General features: G+C 43.7%; 1 protein-coding gene across 1 annotated transcript in view; it reads left to right on the forward strand.

Annotated features, from left to right (window-relative positions):
• Window positions 1-13924: 13924 nt before the first annotated feature.
• GALNT18 (polypeptide N-acetylgalactosaminyltransferase 18) overlaps window positions 13925-23499 on the forward strand; it is a 379034-nt gene continuing 369459 nt past the window's right edge. Inside the window, exon 1 of the mRNA XM_056116106.1 lies at window positions 13925-14615. Coding sequence (XP_055972081.1) covers window positions 14381-14615 — 235 coding nt within the window. The 5' untranslated portion in view covers window positions 13925-14380. The remainder of the gene's footprint in view (window positions 14616-23499) is intronic.

The following is a 23499-nucleotide window of genomic DNA, read 5'->3' on the forward strand; positions in this document are numbered from 1 at the left end:
TAGAAACTCTTTAAAAGAACGTTGAATGCCTAAAAATCATGAAAAACTTTGTAATTCATGGTGATTCCATTAAACATAATATTAATAAGAAAAAAGTAGGTGTTGGGTGGTCAGGTGGTGTGAGGAGAACTCCACATTCCTGGGAATGCTTGGAGGTGTGACAGGATGATCCCGAGATGGCCAAGAGACCTGGCACTTGATGCTTTAAGTCCAGTCTCCAAGATAGGCTCGGGGAATTCTTCTGTGTGAGGGGACTGGGCTGGAGAGCTGGGAGGCTGGTACTTGGGAAATGAGCCAAGACCAGGTGACACTGTGATGGAGGCGGCGATGACTTCCTCCTTCAGAAGCTCCATCTCCCACACTGAGTCAGCGTTTTAAAGACTAGAAAATTTGCATAAATTAGGGGGGTTCTCTCATACACGTGCAGGGTAGTCTGGATCTCAGCACTTGGACAAGCAGGTCTGACCCTTGAGGTATAGTTCTCGCCCACCACATGCTTCCCTCCCTCTCCAGTGGGCTATGGCCCTGCATAGACCCTCATGGCCCCTGTTCTGTAAGGAATTGATTCTCTCTTCTCCATTCTCTGACTGACACCCCAGTCCTTCCCATAGTCAGATAGCCAGGCTTGATCATGGTGATCCAGGCTGTTGAGGACAGACATTTCACAGCTGGGATATCAAACACCGATCCAAATATGCTTCTCTGTTCATTCCCATAGGTACATCTGGGCAGTCAGCTCCATGAAAAACTCTACACAACACCCCCTACTTCACGCACCTCATGTTTTGTTATTGTTAGTTTAATAAACATACTGAAAAGGAAATTTTTTCTGTTATTGGGTTAGATCTGAAAGACTTAAGTAGGAAAAAGTATTGTCTAAAGAGTGAAGGGACTATTGGGAGTGGATTTTGTAAGAATTCTGTAATTTCCTGCGTCAGAGAGATATAGAGGGGGTCTTGCTTGCCTTTCACACAGCTTTGATCCCCAACACCACATATGGTCCTTTGAGTACAGAGCCAGGAGTAAGCCCAAGCACTGCTAGGTGTGACTCCAAAACAAAGAAATTCTGAAATTCGCTTATTGCCTTATTTAACTACCCTGAACTCTCTACCTTCGCTGAGCTATTAGAGATATTTACAATTCGTCAGAGAGGCCCATTCAGAACAAATTATTTAGGACTGGTCGATGTGGGGGTAGGAGGGAAGTTCTATGAGCTGGAGCCCATGCTTTGCATGCAGGAGTTTCAGGTTCAGTTCCTGGCACTGAATATGGACCCAGAGCAGTGATCTCTGAACACAAACTCAAGAATAGCCCCTGAACTTTGCTGGGTGTGGGTCCCCAAACAAATGGAAAGAGAAAAAGCTTCAGTTGAAGTCATCTGGATAACCTGAGAGATCAGTTCTGAGCTATATGTTTCACATAAGACATTCTGGTTGGAACTACGACCATTTGAAGTATGATTTTTGGAGCTGTGATTTTTTTTTTTGCAAAGTAGTTTGTTAAGTATTGAGAATATTTCTGTTTGCTATGATAAATGTCATTTTTATTGTTTTAAAATTGTGGTTTTAGTGCAGAAAGCAATCGATTTTTGTTCATTAATCATATATACAGCAACTTGTTATGTTACTGTATTACTAAAATAAATTGCGATGTTTTAAATTCTGTGTATATTCATCCAGTAATAGGTCTGGTTTTCTTTTTTTCAAAAAGAAAAAAAGAGAATGTTTGTTAGTGTATGCCAGGTGTTAGAAAGATTATCCTGCAAATGGATTAAAATCAAAGGGACTCAATAAATGCCATTTTATTTATTTTATTTTAGTTTTAGTTTTTCAGCCACACCTGTGGTGCTCTGGGTATTGACTGAGGGATCATCTCTGTCATGGCTCAGGGGTCACTTAAGGTGCTTTGGATCTAACTGAGGGTCAGCCTCAGTTAAGTGCCCTACCCATTGTACTTTCTCTCAGGCTCATTAATTGAATTTTAAATATCTGCAGCTTCTTCTGGGTGGAGTTTACTGTTGCTGACTACCAGATTCTATATTATTTAAGTAAAATATTATTCACTGATTTATTAAATACCGATTTAGGACTATAATAGGGATTTTTTGGTTGCTGTTGTTTAGCTACTGTATGTGTTTTTAAATTATTTTAATTTATTTTTTGGCATTATTTATATTGTATTCATTTACTTACTTAAAATTTGTCTTTATTTTAGACACCATGATTTATAATACTGTTAACGACAGGATTTTATGCCTGCAGTGTTCCAATACCACTTCTTCCACCAGTGTCCATTTTCCTCCACAACTGTCTCATTATCCCTCACCTTACTCCAACCCGCTTTCTCTTCATGATATATTTTGAGGTTATTGTCGTGAAAAACATAAGTATCCTATCTTACTAGGGGCCAAAAGTTTAAGATTGTTTATAAGATAATACAAAAGGTGAGATAGGAGGGTAGTTTAGTTAAGATCCTGGGGAAAGACATGGAAGAAGGTGGAAGAATTTTTTCTTTTAACTTATTTTGTAGGAAAAGCCAATGCAATTTGACTACACATTCAATATAGTGGTCTGAAAGAGGACAGCTTGGGAAGAAACAGGCTAGAAAGGAGTCTTGAAGATCTTTAATATTTAATGGTCATGTATAAAAAGGATAGATTGGTCATGGGGAGGAAAACAAGGGAGCATATGGTCCTAGATACTAAGGAAATTGAGTCATTTTGAGAAAAAGAGAGTTAAATATCAAAAGCTATTGGAGGATTAAGAAAAGTTCTGAAAAATGTTTTAGATTTAACCATATTGTAATCTTTGGCACGTTATTGGCAGCTATTTTGGAGATGATTATTGGGCTTGATGAGTGGGTGGGTAGTGGAATTTTTTGATACCTATTGGAAAATAAATGAATTTGCACTATTAAATTTTAAGTGCATGCCCCACAAGTGAATTATACAAAAATACACCATTAGGGGCTGGAGCGATCACACAGTGGATAGGGTGTTTGCCTTGCATGTGGCCAACCCAGGTTCGATTCCCAACATCCCATATGGTCCCCTGAGCACCTCCAGGGGTAATTCCTAAGTGCAGAGCCAGGCGTAACCCCTGTGCATCGCCGGGTGTAAAAGCAGGAAAAAAAAAAAAGCACCATTATATAAAGCCTGATAAGGCTTGTGGTTGCTCCTTGGAAATCAGAGACTTGGTGATGTTGGGCATCACAAATGGCAGTGCTATCAGGATCAAACAGCTCTGGGAATTAAATGTGCAGCCCCAGGGCTAGCAGGCAGTGCTCTGTCACCGAATCACCCCAGAGATAAGCTTTATTAATGAGCACAACTTTACCGTGCTTGACTTAGTCACAATACTTGCTGGAGACACTGCAATGAAGGGCGGGGGGAGGGGGTGGGGGGCGGCGGCAAGGAATCTGCTACATCTGTCAAACTACATGAGGGCACAAAGGTTCTACGCACTTGATTCTGGACTCTGTCACTTGTGGTGGACTGGAACAGAGCCCAGGCACAGTGGGAATGACTAGTAAATACCTAGACACTCTGGGTTAGGATTGTCAGGAAAGCAATTGTATCTGTATGTGTAAATACATCCACAAGCAGTTTCTGAGCTTGTTTTATCTAGTATCATCCATCTGAGCGCTTTGTACTTTTGTGCATAGGCATCTGTCTTGGAACCAAGTTTCCAGAGCCCTCTGATGACAGGTTCTGCAGTTCTCTGAGGAGACGCTTTGAGCCTGCTGCAAATGCAAGCTGTCCCCTTCTCTGGTCTCTCGTTCTGTCGCAGGAAGCAGATTGCTCACTCTCTCCCAGCTGCTTCTTGCCACTTGCAATTTCAGCCCTCCACAGCGCCACTCTGTTCTGAGTAAGTCAGTCACCTCCCTATTGTGAGAAGGTGGTGTGTCTGCTGAATATTTTATTTACCATCTGGGTGGCAGCGAAGTACAGCCCATATGTGTGGGCCATAATGCCCCAGACCATCATATATCAGTCTTGAAAATGTCACTATCTTAATAATGCCCAGCGGGCACAGCTGGCCCTCACATGGGTCTTGCATGTTCCTTTGACATCCTGGGAAGAGGATTCTGAACTATAATGTAGCTAAAGGAACTTCCTATCCTTTCATTCTAGAATCAGGGTATTCCTCCCAGGCATTTTCTTAAGAAAAGGGGCATTTCTCCATTCTGGTTTTTTTTTTTCTGAGTTGCCAGGAAAGAACTTGATAAGTGTAAAGAAAACTGTGACTCCACTTCTGTTTATCAATAAGAGTTCAATAAATACCACTTCTTTTTTTTCTCTCCATCACCCACCATATCCTTTTTGTGGAAAAAGGGGGTTTAATAATTTCTTTATTTAATAACAATGTCTAGCTAGGTTGAGAGTGAGTGTATGTTTAGTGATTCTCTTGGCAGATGCAAATACTTTCAAGATGTTCTTGCTTTTCGGGTGGTATTAATCAGTGATTCCTTCACTGAAGATGTCTCTTAATAGATGGCCATGAGGGAAGTGGTATATTGAAGAGGACTAGACTTGTACTCAGAAGCACCACAGCACCAATTAGTACTAATATTTGACCTTAGATACCGCTCATTCCCATGGAAAGGGGTTTGAGCTGCGAAGGTCAGAAAAGAGGTGTGGGGGGCTATGGTGCCGCCAGCAGGTCAATCTGTGTCTGGGAGGTGAGTGCATCAGCAGCCTCATGGCACCTTCAGACTTCCAGATACCCCAAAATTGCTGCTGTGCCTTTGGCCAGACCCAAAAAACTTGGGGCAAAGTTTACCAAGAAAGTAAACAACCAAAAGTTAGGTATGTGGGAAACACACCCACAAACCACCTCTGGTTCAGCTATATAATTAGAGATATGGCCTCTCTTGTTCCTGATTGAACTGCTTAATGGCCGTGATCCCAGAGACTCAGAAGCAAATCTTGAAACCCAGCGGCTTTTGGCAGAAATGTGTCCGGTCCCTGCAGTAGGTTACCGGTGCTGGGCCAACCCAGGTGGGAATAGGTTTTGTGCCTTGGCCTGTTCCCCCTGGTGGCCTAGTGGCCGCCATCCTCCAGAGGCCACTGGACAGTCAGGTTTGGGCCCACAGTGATGAGACACGCAGGGCCTCAAGGGATGGGGGTGGAGCCGGTCCTGTCCTCCCCATCCCAATGAGACCCCAAGTCATCACCCACGAACAGCCTCTCTGGCTCCTGATCAAGCTGCTTAACGGCCATGATCCCAGAGACTCAGGAGCAAATCTCGGAACCCAGCAGGTTTTGGCAGAAATCCCTCCAGATTTAAGTGTTAAAATTTCAGAATTTCAAAATTGCGTGGACCTACTGCAGCCACGTGACATCATATGTTATCCATAAACAGCAATAGAACATAAATTGTCTACTGTTGCCTTTTCAGCAGATCTGAGTGTTGGGGTAAAATCTCAAATAATAATGGTGGGGTCTGGTGTCAAAATATTGAATGTGATCAAAGTAGAGAGAGACTAATGTTGAAATCATCTGCCCCACAGGTAGGGGGAGGGAGTAGGGGGAGGGTGTGGGATGGGAGTATATGGGGGTTGTTGGGGGTGGAGGATGGGCACTGGTGAAGGTATGGGTGTTTCATTGTATGACCGAGACTTAGACCTGAAAGCTTTGTAACTGCTCTCATGGTGATTCAATAAATAAAATTATAAAAAATGGGAAAAAACAGTAAGGTGTAGTTCATGCCCAATTCAATCAGCTAATCAGTGGCTGAATAAATAGCAGTATTCCTACATAAAAAAAGAAAAAAAAAGAAAAGAGGTGTGTGAATAGTATTCTGTACTAGGATGCTCCCATTGTCCTACCAGTCTAGCTGGTCTATTCTGTATTGCTCTTCTAGTTTTTATAAATTATTCAGAAAACTGATGCACATCCCCTTAAATTGTGAAGCATTAAGCATACATATATAGTCCCTGTGCAACAGAAGAATTAGGCTTCTCAATTATATGATATATAATATGTATAATTATGGATTGGAAGTGAATAATGATTTATTATTTAAATAAAAGTGTTAAGTACTATTAAATATAACATTTAAAAGTGCTTACCACATACTGAGTGCCAAGCTTCAGAAAGTTCTTTCTTTCTCTCTTTCTCTTGTTCAATTTTTTTATCTCTGTTGCTCATTCTGTCTTTCTCTTTTTTATCTCTTTCTTTTCCTCCCTCTTCCTCTCTTTCTCTCTCTTTTTCTCTGCCTCTCTTTTTTTCTCTCCCTCTGGCCATACCTGGCAGTGCTCAAGGCTTACTCCTGACTCCGTGCTAAGATCATGCCTAATGGTTCTCAAGTGACCATAAATGGTGCTGGGAATCATCCTCATTCAAGACAAGTACTTTAATCCCTTTTTAATTATCTACTTGGGTCTAGATATATTATTTCATTTAATTTGCATAACTACCCTATGAGGTTATTTTTTAATTTATAAAAATTTATTTTAATATAGACAAAAGCCACAACTGGTGATATAATTCTAGAGTTGAAATTGCTTAGATGGGGAACAGGCCAAGGCATGAAATTGGTTAGATAAAAGACTCCAATATTAAAATCAATAAGTATATAAAAATCAATTTTTATGTGAAAATTCTTATATCTCAACATGGGGTTATTAAGTTCCTGTATAAGAATTTACTCAGCTGTTTATTGATAGTTGAACATTTTGTGTATTGTTTTTTGTTTGTGGAGGATTTTTTTTTGGGCTTCTGTTACTTGCCCTTCTAATTTGGTGTGCTCTTACTGGATTTCAGTATTGAGTAATTAGGAGGACATGGACACATATGTTGCCATGTGGTCCAGAGACTTTTGGATTGATCTGAGTCAATGAGTTGACATGGTGGCAGATATGGGCAATGGGAGAGGCTGCTGGAACTACTGGAAGTAGTAGACTGGTGGGAGGAGGCTTTCCACCCCCACTCTGAGAAGCACCACAATTTTCAGCCTGGGTACAAAGGTACTTGAAATTATTCACAGTTTGGCATCTGTGCAGAGAATAATAGTGAAGAGGTGGAGTCAAGTCCTGAGTGTAGCTGCAGAAATGAAGTGTGGGTATGGCTGCAGGGCTTCAGCAAGGCGGGCACTTGGTCCACCTTCCTCCTAAGTGTGCCCCAGAGTTTTTGACCATGGGAAAATGTGTTTCCAAAGATTATAGTGGCATGGCTAATATTTCCTTGGGAGTTTTAGTCGTGAATTGGCAGTGTAGAGCCGGTGGGTGAATCAATGCGGCAGCAGTCGTGGGAGGTGGGTGTGGCTGCTGGGGCTTCTGAAAATACTGGGTGGGGTGACCTATGAGAATTTTATAGTGTTTTTTTAAAATTTTTTTTATGAAATCCTTTCTCATTTTGTAGATGAGTAGGTTGTGATAGAAGAGCTTAATTAACTTTCTGAGAATCATCGAAGTAGTAACACATCCAGAATTTAAAGTCTTTCTATTATAGGTATGCAGCCACAGTGTTCTACTGCTTTCCTAATCAACATTTCTTTTTGAGTATATTTTTAAATAACAAGAAGCCAAAGCACTGGCACACTTCTCCAAGGTTATAATCTTGGGTACCTCATGGCCCCCAACACTACCAGGTGTACCTCCGGAAGTCCCCGATTATGGCTGGCTATGGCTCTTATGGGCCCTGAGTACCTGGCCTGAACAGGGTAAAACATTAAACCCATCTGGTCTAGTTGGCCATGTCTCCCGAAGTGTCCCCTAGAATCCCCCAAACATTGCTTGGGAGCCACCCTCCCCTCTCCCCGCCCTATACACAAAGGAAACAAGAACAGGATGTTCCCTCCCCCTTCAAAGAGAAATATTTTATTATACCTCTACTGTCAAACAACTCTATAAAAATTTTATTTATATAAAATGGACACCTAAGAAATAACTGAGTGTGCAAAAGTGTAGGGATGGTTGGGGATAACCTTGTTGCTCTCCCTGCTGGGTAAATGTGATGTTCTTTGATGGTTTCTTTCATATTTTTAAAAATGAAGTGCATGTAACCAGCCTAATTAGCATGTGAAGTATACGCATGAGTGCATGTGTATGTATTTATCCCATTGTTTCACTTGGTGAAAATCTTCTGTAGCATTGCCTCATCCATATAGTGATAAACCACAAAAGATGTCCATTTTCCTAATGACAAAGTCATAACTGTGAATGCTAAAGGTCGAATTATATTTGAGGTGCTGTTGTTATCAAAGCCTGTCAATGTGTAAGGCTTGGTTGGTCTTATATGTTCCAGGTATAATTATTTCCCCCATTTCACAGATGAGGAAACAGTTTCAGAGCACTTTCGAAACTAGTTCAAATCACAAAGGAGGCTGGCAACCTACAGCAGGAAGATCAGCACAAAGGAATCATATTTTTAAAATTGAAAAACAGGGGCTGGATTGATACAGTGCAATGGTAGGGTGCTTGCTTTGCACATGGCCAACCTGGGTTCAATCCCACTTACCCCATCTGGTCCCCTGAGTATGCCAGGAGTGATCCTTGAGTGCAAAACCAGGAGTAAGCCCTGAACATTGTCAAGTGCAAACCCAGGAGTAAGCCCTGAACATTGCCAGTCATTCAAACAATTTTAGAAGGATTACATTAATAAATAATCTTTGTAAAAATAAAGACATTACAGGTTACAGTTCAGAAGTTGGTCACTACCCTAATTCTGATTTTTTTTCCTCAAAGAAACTCTATAGTTAACTCTTAGGCTTTATATGATTGATCTGGGATTTTGTTACAATGAAGATTCTGATTCAGCAAATATGGGCTGGATGGACCTGATAATTTATATTTATAATAAATACCCAAATGATTATGCTATTGGTCCATGGACCACATAGTGTGTGCACATTTTAAATTTTGTAATTACTACCAAATTACCCTTCACTGTAATTGTATCAATTCCACTTTATCAGTAGTAGGAAAAATATTGTACCTCTTATGATGATTAATACTATTACATCAAATTTGTTAATCTCATAGGTTACATATAGTATTTATTTAAAAATAAATTTTGTGGTTTTTTAAAAAGTTTTAAGCATCCTTTCAAAGTTTTGAATATTTATACTTTGATTAATTTATTTCTCATATTTGTGGTTAATTTATTTCCACTTTGATAATTTTACCTGTTTCATTGAGTTATATGTATTCTGGATACCGATCGATAGTTTAAGCATCTTACAAATATTTTCCTTCAAGTCTAAAGAAAAAATTTCCATCCAATGCATCTATAGAGTGTTTGGAAGGGAACTATTATGGTGTTTCACTAACAAAAATTTTAAAAAAATGTAAATGATGGAGAATGGACACTGGTGGAGGGATGGGTACTGGATCATTGTATAACTGAAACCCAAGCACAAAAATTTGTAAGTCTCCAACTGTATCTCATGGTGTTTCACTAATAAGTAAAGTAAGTAAAGTAATAAAATTTTTAAAAAATTTGCAAAACTACTTGTTAGGGAGGAACGAAGTGCCTCGCCTACTGTGGTCCTCCTTCTTGCTCACATTTATGTGATATATCAGATTTGAGCTTATCAGAATGCATTGCGGCTGTTAATTAAGTTGACCTTCATCTTCCCAGAGATCTCCTTGGGGCCAGCGTGGGTCTGTGAGTCATCGCTGCATCCCCAGTAGTCAGTTCTGGGTCTTGCCTTGTGGAGGCTCTGAGAGCACATTGAGTGGGTAAGAGAACAGATAGCAGTATGGATACCAGTTGCAGAATTTTTGCCAGGATCAGCCTTGTGCACCAGGTAGGATTTGCTTAGGGTGCTGCAGTGAAGTGAATTGCAGGCGACCAATTTTAGGACCCTTTTTGCATAGTTAAAGTAAGTTTCCTTCTGAATAGCTGGTCTTTTCTTCTTTCATATAGTTTTCAGATACCTTGTGCTCAGAAGTATTAATAATAGACAACGTATATGGTATCTTTAATGTTTTTATATATGTGAATTCAACTAATCTCACTATTCTCTCCCTATCATATTGTGCAATATTTGTCTTTATTTATAAAAAAATTAAGGGATAGTGAGGTTGAGTAACTTAACTCAAGATTATATGACTAGGGCCACGGAGATAGTACAGGGGGTTAGGATTCTATTTCCAGCATCTCAGATATCACAGAAATCCCCCAGCATTGTCAAGTGTGGCCCTCAAGTCCCCTGAGCATTTCCAGGGTCATTGTGATGGTTCATGGCACCACAGAGTCCAAACAGCATCTCACTGGATGTGATGCATTGGATCACATGCATCAGTCTTAGCATTGGATTGATGCCTGATTGGCAGAATATCCTGTGGAGTGGCCCCAGGCTTCCTGTGCACCCCTTGAAATTCATGCCCCAAATCATGCAACTAGTGAATGGCAGAACTGGGATATGAACCCAACTTACTGGCTTCCAAGTTTGTCCTCAATAGAAAACATCTGAAAAACATTGGACCCACCACAGTGTAGGTACTATTCAAACATTCCTCTCTGTTCATCAACCATCCCTCACAAGTTCTACTTTCCGGTCAAATTTATCCCTTTCCTGCGCTTGATAGAATCAAACCTTGGACCAATTGCTTTTCCAAGTCCTTTGTCTCAGAATCTTGGATTGATCCCTGCTGTTCTCCTAGAGCTCTATTAACTGCACTTCCATGTCAGGGAACTGAGAGTTCCTTAGGGTCTGTTTTCCCCCTGTGCCCCCACATCCTATTTGTACCTCTTGGCCCCAAGGCTTTGCATGATACTGCCATCTGGTGGGTATCCAGGACTGCTATTCCTTCTCTGATAAGTGGACTTCTCCACTGGTCAAAATTGACCCACTGTTCCTCTTTAGCTCTTAGCACAGGATACCCATGTTTAATGAACTGATCCATTGATTACAGCTTTTCCAACCTTAGTATCAAAGATGCTCAAGATGTAGGCTTAGCTGGATGACAACATGATTACATTTGTGGGTAAGGATTTCTTAAATCCTTGTGGGTAAGCTTTCTCTTAAATCACATTGAGAGGGCAGCTGTCTACCCAACGTAGAAAAGGGTCAAACACAATGCTGAAAGTACGAGGATCTTCAAAGTTTGTGGATTTTTCAAGATTCTTTCTTGCACAGAAGTGAAAGGTGATTCCCAGGTTCAAATGGAAGGCATAAGTTTAAGGAACTTCATTGTACTTAGGGTCTTTGCCAAATTTGGTCACAATCATTACCTAATAAACTTCACAGGGCTCCCCTCAGGAAGCATTTATGTAAAACAAAGGTGAAGAACCATTTAGTAGTTCGATAAATGACATAACTTGAAGATCAGAAACATCCTTTTAGCTCAAGGATAATTTTAAACTTCATTTAGAGGCTTATAATGAGACCAGGCAATTCAGGTTATGGCCATAGGTCTGGTGCAGAATGGGCAGGGACTAGGGCAGCTGTTCAAAACCGCAGGGCACGATGATTACTTACTGGCTTGCACATAATTGAATGAGGGCCAAAGATATGAGTCTCTACTCAGGAATTGTTTATAGGAAGGTTTATATGTAGGTGCTAACTCTTTCTTGGCCTTGTAACAGAAAAATATTTGTGGTAAAACCCTTTGTGCTATCTTTCAAGCCACTTGTTTATAACCAAGGAGTTGGGAATCTTGAGTAGAAATTTGAGGGTAATAGGGTTATTATTTGAGCAATAATCCCTGATTCTAGTCTTTGAAGAATCAAAGAAGAACAGTCTATCAACCTATCCAGAGCACTTCACTGCTGATGGTAAAGACAGACATTAGGAATAGAGGGTCAGTGTACTGAGTCCAGCGAGGCAGCATAAGCATTCTGCTACCTTTAGTTTTGGTTCCTGTGTGCTTGCTTGCATTAGGGAAGAAAGGGCTATTTCTGGTGATTGGTTTGTGGAGAAGCCAAGTTTTCTTAACAGGATAGAGTTTACTGTATCCTGGAAGCAATGTGCATGAGCCTGAGTACCCACTATGTGTCCCATGGTGATTCCTGTGTGTGCTTGTGTACTCCCTTTTTATCTTCAGAACCAGCCTCTTAGCAGGTGTGGTCTGTGTTTGATAAATGGAGAGACTGACCCCAGTAATGTTTCTGAAACTTGTCCAAGCCCACATCACCAAGTGGTGGGTGTAGGTAGGATCAGAATCCTGGAGTCTGACTGCACTTCCAATTACTATGCTTTAAAGTAAGCTTCTCCCCCTGACTTCAGTAGGGAGAGTCTGCTCTGCATTTTTTTTAGTTGCATACAAACTCTTCCAGTTACAAATTAGTATAGAGAGGATCACCCAGACCAAAAAAAAAAAAAACATAAGGTCACATAATTCACTTTATTTTCTCCTTGAACAGTGTACTTACCCTTGGGACTTTTTCTTTTTTTCTATTAAGGATGTGAAAAATGAATATTACTCCTTTCTGTCTGGCCCTGTGGTAGTTTAGGAAGATCTTGGGAAGAGCTGATTGCTTGGGAGCGGGTGCACAACAGAAGGAAGTATTTGAGCTTTGGCGTTCAGTGTCCTTAAGGCTGCCACCACTTGGAAATTCATTCAAGCAGAAGGAAGTGTGGACTCTTTATGTGTGCATAGATTATACTTGCAGAGAAGACTGAGAGAGACAGATTTTACTTAATCTGGTTTTATTTTTCTTTGCCTTGTCTTTCTGTGTGTTTTCTAGTTTGAAAGCATGTTCTCATTCTCCGCTCTCATACTTATCAAAACATTCATGCTATCCTTTTCTTCTCTCCCCTCACTCACCTATTGTTCTCTCTTTCACCCAGGGGTGAAAAGGAATTATCCAGGATTCCTAAAGGGGCTGTATTTCCACAGCATCTTTTGGAGGTTTTTGTAAGCCAAGCACAGAGCACATGGTGCCTGGAAATGACCTTTCTTTGGCTTTATGGCCTCCTTCCTTGTAATACCTGGTTCCAGTTTGAAGACAGTTCTGGAGGTAACTATCACGACTGGCAGCGTTGCAGGCCACCAGGTTACCTCTCTAAGACTTCAGCCCGGGAAAATATGACTCCGTGTGGAGCGAGGGTTTTGAAAAAAGTCTTTGTTAAAAGGAATTCTATTCAGGTATTGAGGAGTGTTTCTCCTGAGTGGGACGATATTAATAAATATTTGCTCTATCAAAAAAAATAATGTCACCAGTAGGTTGCAGCTGTCTCTGTTGTCAGTCATAGTTCTGTCTCTATCTAACATCAATCCCAAAAGATCTGTGGAGGGATTTTACAGTCCGGGGATGACAAGCATTGTCGGTTACAGGATAGCTCTAGCCTGGGAGTTGCCCAGACTTTAAAGGACACCAAGAAGTGGGCCAATAATCATTGAGGGGGATGCTGGAGCGGGTTGAGGAGAATCTTAAAGGAGATTCCTGGGAGGGCCCGTTCTTTCGACAGTTGCCAAATCTGGAGACATCCCTGAGGTCTGCGGACAGTGGCCAAATTAGGCCAAGGAAGACGTGGAAACGCAGAGCAAGACTTAACTCAGGGCACGACCTGCCTGGCTATCAGACCCGCACACTTTCCTGGTCCCTCTGCGTTCTGGCCACCAGGACAAGGGATCTAGGAGTTGCACGGTGGGCTGAACGCCGGGAAGCTCAGCAGCCAAGATGGGGTGAGGGGCTTCAAGTCCTGAAGACCCGAGGCTCCTGCGCAGGAATTCCCCAGTCCGCCTCGCCCCCAGAGGTGGAACCTGCGGAACTAGGGGCTGCGACTGGTTGTGCGCCCCCTCTGGGCGTTTCGGGTCGGGGACAGCCCGCGTCGGCACGGGCTAGTGGAGGGGGCTCGGGCGCATCCCTGGAGGGCGGGAGCCAGGGGCGGCCAGCAGGTGGGGCCCGGGGGCCCGGCTCCGCCCTCCTCGCCCTCCCCGTTGGTCCGCAGCCTCCCAGCCCCGGCCCCTCTCCGGAGCCGGAGCGCGATTGGTGGCGGCGCTTGTCGCTCGGAGGGGGCCGGGCTGTTGGGCTCCGCGGCTCTCCCCGCCGCCGCCGCCGTCCTCCCAGCCGCGCGGGCCGCTCGGACCGCCTAGACTCCCCGCGCCCGGCGATGGGAAGCGGTGCGGCCGCGGACCCGGGCTGTGGCAAAGTTTCCCCGTCGCGCCAACCGCGGCGCGTGGCCGCTGGTAGCCCGTGACTGCTCCGAGAAGGGCTCGGAGATTTTTAATTTGGAAAGAAAAAAAAAGAAAAGCCACCCCGTTTCCTTTGTCAAGCGTTCTCTCCGGGTGGCCAGAGGCGGGAGCTCCAAACTTGGGCACGGCGACTTGCCACCGCGAGCGGACCGGGCTTTGGAGAACCTCGGGACTCAGGTGCCCCGGCGCCCAGCGAACCCCCGGGCGTACCAGGGGGTGTGAGAGCGGGGGAGTGCGGGGAGCGCTGCGACCAGGGGCCCCCGGGAGCTCTATATGGAGGAGGGAGCTCAGAATGATGTGCACCAGGAAAACCAAAACTTTGGTGTCCACTTGCGTGATCCTGAGCGGCATGACCAACATCATTTGCCTGCTCTACGTGGGCTGGGTCACCAACTACATCGCCAGTGTGTATGTGCGGGGCCAGGAGCCGGCGCCCGACAAGAAGCTGGACGAAGGCAAAGGGGACACGCTGAAGATTATTGAACGGCTGGACCACCTGGAGAATGTCATCAAGCAGCATATCCAAGGTACGGGGCGCCCTGGGGAACTTGGGCCGCCCAGGGGGCCCGGGTGTGCGGGCGCGGCTCCTGATGCGTCGGGGCTGGTGCACATTACCTAGCGCCTGCTAAGGCTCTGAGGCCACGGGCGCTTGATAGGGGGGTGCGTGTTTGCGCTTGCCCGCGTGCGGGACCCTCCGTGTCCGCGGCCGTGCGCGCTTCTCCAGGGCACACATGTGTGCGCGGGGCTCCACGCGCGGGTGTGTGCAGCGGGGCCGGCGGTGTGGGGGCGCGCTGCGCACGTGTCCACGTGTGCGTGTGACTCGGACCGGTCGCTTGCGGGATCGCGGGATCGCAACCCGGGACACGGCCCCGACGATGTGTACGCGTGACGGCTTATGTGTGAACAAGAGCGCGCGCGCGCGGGCAATCGAGCTCTCCTGGCGACGTGCCCGTGCGGCCCTAGCCGTAGGCATTTAGGACCCACAGACTGCGGGACGAGCCCGCGCCGGGAAGATTGCACAGCCCCAGCCTTGCTGGGCGGGGCTAGGACGGGGTGAGGGGGTGTCGGTAGGCGTTCGGAAATGCGGGATCTGTGGCTCAGGGTGCTTGCTTGCAGCTTCGGGGTGCCCAGCCCCGCCACAGCCCGAGGGTCCCCGTCCTCTCCAGGACAGGGAAGAGGTACCCGATCTGAGTTCATTGCAGTGGCGCTTCCGTCTGGGACCGGGAGGGTCCGCCTTGGGCTGTGCCTCCCCGGCGTGGCCGATGGGGGCCGGGTGAAGGCCGTTCCCTAAGGTGGCTCGGCTCCCGGGCCCAGGGAGAGGCTGGGGCGGAGCAGACAGACCCGCTCGGCGGCGGCATGGGTTTGGAATCTAACGCTGCAGCTGAGGGGTGAGGTGAGGGGTCGAGTTCCAAGTCAGTGCTGGGGTCCGGAAGGATGGGGTCCAGGGCGCTCAAGGGAGCCACCCCGTCCAATGAGCTGGCCCGGGCCTGCCGAGCTCGAGAGCCCAGGGCGCCGCGGGGCACTAGAGCCTGGTATACACACACATATGCAAGTCTTTGGTTCACACCTGCCTTTTATTCGCCTCGGCTTCCCACCCTTGCTTTTCTCGAAGCTTGTGAGCTTAATTAAAGGAGAGGACTGGACAAGCCTAGTTCACCAGTTAAACCGAAGGACTCTCAGGCTCTGGGTCTCCTGCCTGGCTGACCTTGGCACATATCTGGCGGGATGCAAGGCTTTCCTTTCACCCAGAAACACTCTTTCGTTTATATGTGGGTGTCTGGGGCCACCTCTTGCACCTGCTGCCATAACCAGGTTGGGGATGGCTGCTTAGACCACATGTGCAGAATTCCTTCCTGGGAGAGATTTCCACAGCCACTTTGCTTCCCACCTAGGACTTGCTTCAGAACAAGCCCTGGCTCTCCACTTCCCCAGAAAAGGACACCCATGGGCGCTTCTCCCTCATACCTGTCTCTCCCAGCCAGACACTGGCGTTGGCAGGCCAATTTGTCAATCTGCTGGTGCCTGTTGCTATTTTTTCTTACTTACCCCTTTTCATCCCTTGAGTCTGGATTGACAGTTAATCTGCAGAAGAAATACACTGCTTGGGGGTAATTTGGAATATTTCCAGGGAGACATGAGGCCATACTGTTCATTTCCCATGTGCTCATAGATTTGGAGTTTTTTTTGTTTTTGGCTTTTTGTTTTGTTTTGTTTTTTCATCCTAGATTCTGGGTGTGTGTGTGTGTGTGTGTGTGTGTGTGTGTGTGTGTGTGTGTGTGTGTGTGTGTCTCCGGGAAAGGGTTCTCCAGAGCTTTTCTGGTCTGCACAGGGAGGAGGTGGGAAAAGGTACTACTGTGGGAAGCCGTGCTAAGGAACCATTGCAGAGTAGGCCCTCTTAGGTTGACTGTAGATGATGTCACATGAGCTATAAGGCACAGCATGAAAATGTGTACAGTAAAGTTAAAAGGGGTCTCTGAGGGAACCACATGGCCATGCATTGCTTGAAACTTGAAAATATATCCCCAAAATGATTAAGGGGGAAGAGGAAGCAGAATTCTTAAAACATATGATGACCCAGTCCTCTTGGACCTGTTCTGGGACAGTATCAAACTTTCCTGTGGATGTTTCCTTCTGACCAGATTCTCAGAACTGAAAGGCTGAAGCTACAACTTCCAGGCAAGAGTTAGGAACTTGAGGCAGGTGCCAAGGCAGGAACCATAAATGAGTGGAGAAGGGCAGGATCATTTGTTGGGTGTGACATAAGGGTGTCATGATAAGTTGTGATAGCTCCTCAATTAAGGCCAGAACCATGCCCAAGATGGGATACAGGGAGTTTTAGGTAAATTGAGGTATTTAGTCTACTTAGGTAAGGAAACGCCAAGGTTTGAGAGTGGCCATGTGCAGCTATTTGAAGGCTGAGGGTGGGAAAGGGTAAGGCCAGACTATTGTCCTTACTTTGGGAGGTTTTTGTGCATTTCACTGTCCACTTAGGTCCCGCTACTCACTAGAGACTTTTGATCAATCAAATTTATTTTGCTGAGCTCAAGAGAATAAGGGATAATCACAAAAGAAAAAAATTATAATGCCTTTTGCATGCTGGTGAATATTCTAAGTGCTTTATTGACTTATTTAATCCCCACAAACCCAAGAGGTAGGTAATATTTACTCCATTTTATATCCACAGAGGTTTTAGGACTTGAGAGGGTTGTCTCACACTATGGGGAATAGTAACAGAGGGATTTAAGATTTAACCTAGCCAATATGCTTTAGACCTCTCTCTCTCTCTCTCTCTCGTGTGTGTGTGTGTGTGTGTGTGTGTGTGTGTGTGTGTGTGTGCATGTATGAGTATGAGTGTGGTACTGGGTATCTAACAGGTATTATGAATGCAAGCTCATGTACCTTACCTAAGAAACTGCCTCTGAAAAGAACCAACAGGTCACAGGGAAAATGATCCCCTGAAGTGCTTGGAGTGGGCATCAGAGTGAGTGATGGGATCTGAGACTTGGGTCTTACTGGCTCTTGAATAGACAGAAATATTTGTGGAACACCCTGGACACTTCCTGGCACATTGTACGCAGTGTTGGATGGGGTAGTGGATGAATGAATGAGTTCATGGGGAGGATGCCGAGTGATCTGGTGAAGTCATTAATGAAAGTGTTTCCATTCTCCAGTGAATGTTTTGCTTTGGAGTCCTGTTCAGGCTCCTGGTTGCTTTGGAAGGAAAGTTGTTCTGGAAGCTACAAATGTCACAAAATGTTCTGCAGGATGTTCCATAGGACTTGAAATTAGAAGAGGCTTTGGAGCATCACCCCAGAAGTCTGTTGTAGTCATGACTGAAAAGTTTATTTTCCTCTGGGGGGTTGCAGTGATATTTCATTTTAATTTGTTTTCGGATTGAATGATTTAATTAGATGGTGTTTGGGGATCTCTTGGGAATGCAAATTGCATTTGGAGATTTTTTTAAAATAAAAAACCAAATAGATGGTAAATGAGAGGGTGGATCACACCAGATTTTAAAAATAGCTACCTGACTAGCTGGAAATACAAAGTAAGTGTTGATACAAGTTTGGTCTTAGGAGGAGACAGAACTGCTTGAGGTGGTGAGCTGGCTTATGCAGAGGGCGTGTTAAAGGTGGTCTAACTGTTGAGAATTTATAAGATGAGAATGTTGATTTCCTTTTTATTCTGCGAGTCCAATAAAAACAAAAACCGGTTTCTCTATTTTTATTCTTTCTTAGTTAATGTCTTAAATAACCTGTATGTATGTGTTTTGATATTAAAATAAATATTTTAAAATTGATGATTTCCTCTATGTTATTTCATCATAATTTTTATGTACTTGGAGCATATGCAACTTTTGTATATTTGGAGCACTCTCTTAATGTTTCACCCCGCTGCCTCCATTTTAAAATGCAGGTAGATTCACTGTTTACGTGTAGTGTTTTATTTTTTCTTTTTGTTAGAAACTTTTTTTCATATTTGTCATATAGTTTCATTGATTCAGTCTTTATTTATGTGAGTTCTACTGTGTGCTTAGCACTGTTCTAGGAAGGTAAGTGCAGATACTGATAGTGGTCTATCAAGACACTGCCCGTCCCTGTTGGAATGGACTTGTTCTGAAAGTTCGACAGAATTACTCTTCAATACAGTCAGGTTTTGTGGAGCAGTTACTCGGAATATCAGTTCAAGGAGAGTAAAACAAAGCATTATGTATATGTACTACATATTTTGTCCTAGTATCATCATTTGATATGCACCTTCACTTGCCATAGTTTGAGTGTAAGTCCATGGTTCATTTTGGACTGGTTCTGCCGAATGCCTTTCTGCTCCTATCCCTTGCATAAACCACGCCCATAATAAGCTCTTTACAGAGTCTAATATCTAGTTCTGTTTTCTTTAAATGTCATGGAGAACTTGAAGATGCTAATGAAGCAATGTCGGTGTGGTGGCCTAAAACTGTATGATTTTTATCTGGTCCTTTGCAGTGATTTTGCCCCCATGTGATTTGACAGCTAGTTCAGTGACTAGCTTTTTTCTTTTTATTAAAAATTTTTTTTAATAGTGAGACATCATGAGGTACAGTTGCAGACTTACACATTTTTGTGCTTGGGTTTCAATTATACAATGATCAAATACCATCCCTCCACCAGTGCCCACTTCCCACTACCACGCATCCCAGTATCCCTCCCACCCCCCCAACCCCCCATCCCACCCTGATTCTGTGGCAGGGCATTCCCCTCTGTTCTCTCTCTCCTTTTGTGTGTTGTGGTTTGCAAAAGAAACATTGAGTGGCAATCATGTTTGGTCTATAGTCTACTTTCAGCATGCTTCTCCCATCCTGGGAGGGTCCTCCCAAGACCTTTATTTGGTGTTCCCTTCTCTATCTGAGCTCCCTTTTCCCCTAGCATGTGTGGTTGGCCTCCAAGCCATGGAGTAAAATTCCTGGTACTAATCTCAGCCATTCTTGGGTGTTAGTCTCCTATTTTGTTACTTTATGTTCCCCAGATGAATGCAATCTTTCTATGTCTATCCCTTTCTTTCTGAGTCATTTCGCTTAACATGATACTTTCCATGTAGTACCACTTGTATGTGAATTTCGTGACTTCGTCTTTTCTAACAGCTACATAGTACTCCATTGTGTAAATGTACCAAAGTTTCTTTAACCAGTCATCTGTTCTCGGGCATTCAGGTTTTTTCCAGATTCTGGCTATTGTAAAGAGTGCTGCAATAAACAGGCAATTGCAGATGACAGTGACTAGCTTTTAAAGTCTTTCCAAAGCATTCAAATCAATTTTCTTAGAAACAACAACTTTCATCATTTTAAGCAGTCATAACTTCATAAGCTTATTATACAATGTGTAATTAAATTATATGGTTGCAATGAGTACAAACGACTTAAAAAGCAAGATAGATGTAATTTGGGAGCAAACCCACTGGACTGAGAAGTATATACTCAGTGATCAGATGGAAATGAGAGCAGGGGTATCTGGGATTGCTGATGAGAGGACAAGAGCACCTTGGCGAGGTTCACAGAGGAATGAAAGCATGGCTCATCTGGAGGATTTTATTTACTTAATTTTTAAAATTTATTTTTTGCTCCACTCCAATTGGTGATGGGGGCCACCGGAGACCTTATTTAGTGATAGTCAGATGTGGGGTCTGATAACTCAGTGCTCGGGCCTGACAATGTAGTGCTGCACCTGATTGGCCGGTGGTAAGGGTGTAGATCAGGGCCCTATCTAGTAGTATTTGTGGGGCTATGCTGTAATGAGATACATTGCACAGGGCCTCAGTAATGCACATAATGCACTCTGATCATCTCTCAAGTCTAAATAAAGCCTTTTCCCCCCTTTTTTTGTTTTTTGGGTCACATTCGGCATTGCACAGGTGTTATTCCTGGCTCATGAACTCAGGAATTACTCCTGGTGGTGCTCAGGGGACCATATGGGATGCTGAGAATCAAACCCGGGTCAGCCTCGTGCAAGGCAAACGCCCCGCCCACTGTGCTATCACTCCAGCCCCAAAGCCTTTTTTCTTGAAAGAGAATTTTTACTGTGTTGATAATGACTGTATAATATTCTGCCATCATCACACCACTATTTCATTTATCACTTCCCTATTTTTGAACATCTGCTTTTCTGTCGGAGCTAATTCTGAAGTGAACCTTGTCAACTCTCTGTTTTCTTCTTTTGAATTAATTTTAAGAATTTATTTCTTGTAGTGGTGGGGGAGAACTACTTATAACTAAAAGAGTATGGATATTTTAAATGGAAGATTGTTTCTCAAAATGAAACCCCTTTCTTCCTTCATAGAGATTAGCAATGCATTATTCTACTGCTTTCACTGAGCCTGGTCAGCATTGGGTGTTATCATTCAACTTTTGCTCGGCCAGAGTGTAGTCACTGTCAAATATTCTATTCTCTTGACTTCTACTGCTTTGATTGCTATAGAATTAGAGTTCTTTCCATTTTGGTCCTAATAGTTTCACCCACGTTGTTGTTCTTTTGCAGTTTTCCTTATGCCCAATCAGTGTTTGGGGCTTATGTATTTTATATATGTTTTGACTTCACATAAACACACAAATACATGAATAATTAATATTATGCCTTTTTCTATTTTATGTATAGAATCTTTGCTTTACCTCGATATCTTAGACCTATAGTTTTCAGACTGTGACCTCAGGCGCTTTTGAGGGTTTGATCTGGGGTCTGAGAAGTAAAAGGATTAAGTGAGAGCTCCTGCACACTTCATGTACCCACCCACTTACCCCTTTCTTGCCATAGGGCATCTCCTCTTTTTTAAAAAATGATAAATAATTATTCTTTGGGAGAGAAATGGAAAGATCAGAATGTTACTTTTCTTTGAGGGATGACAGTAAAGGTAAAGGTAAAGGCCCTCCCGTTGATCGTCGATTTGCTGGAGCGGGCCCAAGTAATGTCTCCATTGGAGACTTTGTTGTTATTGTGTCTGGCATATCAAATACGTCACGGGGAGCTTGCCAGGCTCTGCCCTGCGGGTGAGATACTCTCGGTAGCTTGCCGAGCTCTCCGAGAGGGGCGGAGGAATCGAACTCGGGTCGGCCATGTTAGCCGCTTGTAAGGCGAATGCCCTACCCGCTGTGCTATCGCTCCAGGGATGACAGTGGCCTCAAGAATTCAAAAGGAAATAAATCTAAGAAGGAATTGAATTCCTAGTTGATTTTCTTATAGCATCTATTTACCATACTGAATATGATGATTAACAATTATTACATTATATGACTAATTTCTAAGTCCATTACCTTACTTCACTGACTCGAGATCATTTCAACAATGGGAAAAACAGATTTTTAACTGCTTTTTGTTTCCCAAGAGTTTATTAGGCCCATTAAGTGCATATTAATGTGCATGAGGCCACTATCTGAAGATTGCACACTGTAGTGGCAGACCATATATGGTCACTAAAACCCAGCAAATGTGTTAGGTATTCCTTAATATTGAGGGAAATTTTTGTTCCCCAGAGCTTCTGGGTGTGACCTCCAATTGGATTGCATCCTCCTCATCTGATCCCTGACTTGGCAGGGTTGTGAAGTAAAGGCTATGATGTTTGCTGAATGCCTGAAGTGCATTTCAGGAAAAGGGTGTTATTAAAAACACCAAAGTTGTTTATCTTCAGGAATGAATGGTGACATGTGAAAAGATATTAGTAAGAGTGATTGAGAGAGTTCAATAGCAAGATTCAGAGGGTGAGCCCAATTACCTTTATTAGTATCTCAGGACCACATTTTCATGGAGAAGGAAAATCTTGCCAAAGAAGGCAACTTTTTTCCCATGGCCATAGAATTTTCATTTTGATCCAGAAGTGTGTAGGCTGTAAAAATAAATGAATTCCACATTCTTTCCCACTCATTTGACATAAATTGTTATTTGCCCTTGATAAGTAGGTTGAAGTAAGATCTCAAGGAGAATTCAGAATGAAACACCAGGGAACCACAGTCTGGTACTGTGGTTTGAGGGGGCCTGGAAGGTCAGCTTCTGTCACTTGGGTTAGTCTGGTCTGTGCTTTCCAAAGGCATTTATGGGATTTAGAGCCACAGGCAAACTTACTGGAGCATCTTTATTATCTTCCTTTAGGATTTCTGACTGCACTTAACTTGGAAAGCTGAATGGGCCATTGCCTTGATTTGGGGCTTGAGGTCTCTGCAGGATGGTTGCCCTTTTTTGGTCCTTGGATTCTGTCCAGGAGTCTAGGATAAACAGGCTGTGCCGTGGAGAAGTGTTTAGGAGGGTCATCCAACTGCAAGTGAGGTTATACAGACAGTTCTTTGGGAAGCACCGAGTTGAATATAAGTAATGAGATTCAGCAAAAGACAGCAAGATGGTGTTTGGAGAGGGAGGCTTATTCACAAAGCTTGAGATGTGGTTACTGATAAATGTGGAGTCCACCATGTGGTAGGGAGCAAGGAGCGGCATGAGTTGGGTCTTCTGGCTCCTGATCCAGATTCAGTGACTGGTGGGCTGTGATTTTTATGCTGGTCTTGAATGTCTCTCTAGGGATGAAGGTTCTGTTATAAATTTGGACAGATGCATTGATTGCATGAAGCCTCCTATTGTCATCTGATCCAATATCACTTTGCCTCTGAATCAGTCAGATCCATCTCACAGTGCATGTTTGAGCACATGAGCTCTCCTTCTTTCTCCTCCCTCACACACAGGCCTTCATAGGCAGGGTATATGCCCTGGGGCAGGACCCAGATGGTACATCCACACCCAGGACACCCTCTTCTCTTTTGCTCAGGAGAGCAGTTTAATACGCAAGAGGAAGTGAAATCCCTTTAAATTATTAGCTAAACTTAATCATTCATATGTTTTGGTATTTAATTATTAGTCATAAGATACTATACAACTGTTCCACCAAACAGTATGTTGTGAT

This window comes from Sorex fumeus, unplaced genomic scaffold (genome assembly GCF_029834395.1).
Source record: "Sorex fumeus unplaced genomic scaffold, SorFum_2.1 ptg000030l, whole genome shotgun sequence".
Lineage (NCBI taxonomy): Eukaryota > Metazoa > Chordata > Mammalia > Eulipotyphla > Soricidae > Sorex > Sorex fumeus.